The sequence below is a fragment of the Psittacula echo genome (assembly GCF_963264785.1).
Source record: "Psittacula echo genome assembly, chromosome: 5".
NCBI lineage: Eukaryota > Metazoa > Chordata > Aves > Psittaciformes > Psittacidae > Psittacula > Psittacula echo.
The window spans coordinates 36061359-36063791 of record NC_137739.1 but is presented as its reverse complement, the minus strand read 5'-3'; the positions used below and the strand labels follow the sequence as shown (position 1 = coordinate 36063791).

The following is a 2433-nucleotide window of genomic DNA, read 5'->3' as shown; positions in this document are numbered from 1 at the left end:
CATTGCTGAGCTTGGGCAAAAGGTACCAGGAAGTGTTTCCTTGGATAACCACAGCTTAGAGCTCCAGGTCAGGGTTTGAAGGCTGGAGGACACCGAGGACAATCTCGCAGGGGTGTCCATCCAGTGCTGAGCCCACCAAGAGTACTGTGCAGCTGTGGTCACCCCCACAGACAGTCCCTCGGCAAAGGCAGCAGCAGCCGCAGCCTTGATGGGGTGCTGCCGCACTCAGCAGTCACGTCCTCACGGTGGGGCCAGATACAGCTTTAGTAAGAGAGAAACTACTAAAAACAAAACCTCATAAAACGTGCTGAAAGGACGAATTTGGGGAGTGAAGAAGGGCGTGTTCTGCCGAACTTCACCAGAACTCAAAAACACTTTAGGGCTGGGGAGGGGGGGAAAGAAACCCGTTCCCCTCGGAATTGCACACCAGCTCCACACCGCAGGGCGTGGAGGTGGACGCGTCGTCACCGCATCCCTCCCCTCTTCCCCGCCTCAAATGCACAGAGCTGGGCTTGCCTCCCCAGCCCCAGCTTCGCCTCCCCTCCACCCGAGGACGCCGGCACAGCACACACCAAGTAGCCTTGCAGGGGTTTCCTGACTTCTTTTATTTAGTATTTTTGAAGTTGTGGCATTATTTGCAATGGCAGTGGTACAGAGCGGCTCAGGAACCACTGAAACAGATTTGTCTTCAAGTCTAAGAAGTATTTTGATTCATAGCTACATCTTGTGAATGCAAAAAAAAAAAAATATTCCCACTATAAAAATAAATTTACATTTTGTAAATAACAAAAGCAAATATAGTGCCCTTTGGCTTAACCAAAAGGAAAAAAAAACGAAAGGCTATTGGATGTCAAAGTTATCCACATTTCTGATATAAATAGAAAATATAAGTTAGTATAACTCTTAAAAAAAGTTTTGTACAAATATACACTAGCTTTTTTTTTTTTTTTTACATTTTTTTCTTTTCTTTTTTTTTTTTTTTTTTCTTTTTTTGCACTGAGAGCTCAGCAGAGATTAAGCATTTCATATAAATGACTTTTAAAGCTTTACACTTCTGGCCAGTGTACTCACATTAGGCATATACATTTCTATACAAAACGTAATACATTGCACAGTTTACGTTAACACTGCTCCGGCCGCGGCCGGCGGGCAGGCGCTCGGGCTTCGCTCCGTCTCCGTCTCCCGGTCCCATTCCCGGTCAGGGCGGCCGCAGGGGGGTCCCTGCTCAGCGCACCGCCCACCCCGGCCCCCCGCGCCTCCGGGGGGCGGTGCGCCTCTCCCGTGGGTGCCGTAGTGCAAAAGTCTGGGGAGGAACAAGGAGAAAAAATAATCAGGGAGAGGAAAAAAAAAAAATAAAATGAAGAGGGCAATAAAACAGCGACGCCCGGCCAGCCCCGGGGCGCTCCTCACCTGGCTCACCGGAGCCGCTTGCGGGGAGCCTGCTCAGCCGACGCGGCGGCGGGGGGCTGCGAGCAGACGGCGGGGCGCTCCGCCGCCGCCGCCTTGGGCTCCGCCGGCCTTTTCCTCCTCGCGAAGAAATCTGGATGGGGGACGGAGAGGAAGTGGGGGGGATCCGTCAGCCGCTGCGGCGAGGCGCCCACCGCCCCCAGACCCCCCCAGCGCCCCCACGCACCTGTGATGCGCGCCGTCGGGCCCCTCCGGCAGAGCCGCATGCTGCGGCAGCGGGGCGCGGCGCGGTTCTCCCGGCTCAGGCGCCCTCCGGGCCCCTTGCTGGCGGCGGCGGCTGTGGGGTGCGGCGGTGACGGCGGCGGGGAAGGGGGCGCCCGTAGGAACGGGACGCGGCACCGCCCCACCTGCAGCGTCTCCCGGTAGAAAGCGGGCACAGCGCCGCCTTCCACCTCCTCCCAGCGCAGGCGGCCGGGCCCTGGCAGCGGTGTGTCGGTGTGGAAGTTGTAGTCCCAGCGACGCTGGTCATCCTCCCCGATCTCCCGCAGCCGGCTCCGCAGCTCCCGGCCTAACTCCTCATGGTCCACCGGCCCGAAGAGGCTCCTGCAGACGGGGCTGCGGCCGTGCCCGACTAGGGCCCGCCGGACGGACAGGCGCTCCAGGGCGGCGGCGGCAGCGGAGAGGTGCACGTTGGACATCGCCTCTACCGAGGACGCTGGGTGGGTGGGATAGGGCGCGGCGGGTTGGGACGGGGTGGGTGCCCCCCGTCGCTCCTCTCCTCCCGTCTTGCGTAGTGCCCTACCGGCCCTACCTCTCCCCTCTGAGCCCCTACCCCCGGCTGCCTGGCTTTTAAACCCCGCTCCCCGCTAGTGCGAGCAAAACAACCATTAGCATAATAGTATTTCCCTACCATCGGCCCGCCGCGATTGGCGGGTCCCCCCCCGCCACCCCCCGGCCCCCGGCGGCAGCCTTCCTGCTCGCGCCCTCCATTGGCTGCGGCTGGCAGCGCCGCTCCGCCGCCGGCCG

The 2433-nt window shown here is 59.4% G+C and overlaps 1 protein-coding gene across 1 annotated transcript; it reads right to left on the bottom strand.

Moving 5' to 3' along the window:
• Window positions 1–664: 664 nt before the first annotated feature.
• CDKN1C (cyclin dependent kinase inhibitor 1C) lies at window positions 665–2105 on the bottom strand (the record flags this gene model as incomplete). The annotated part of the gene is made up of 1 exon (XM_080617918.1): window positions 665–2105. One exon carries the CDS (start codon window positions 2103–2105, stop codon window positions 1416–1418), a length of 690 nt encoding a protein of 229 aa, XP_080474044.1. The 3' UTR covers window positions 665–1415.
• Between the last annotated feature and the right edge of the window lie 328 nt (window positions 2106–2433).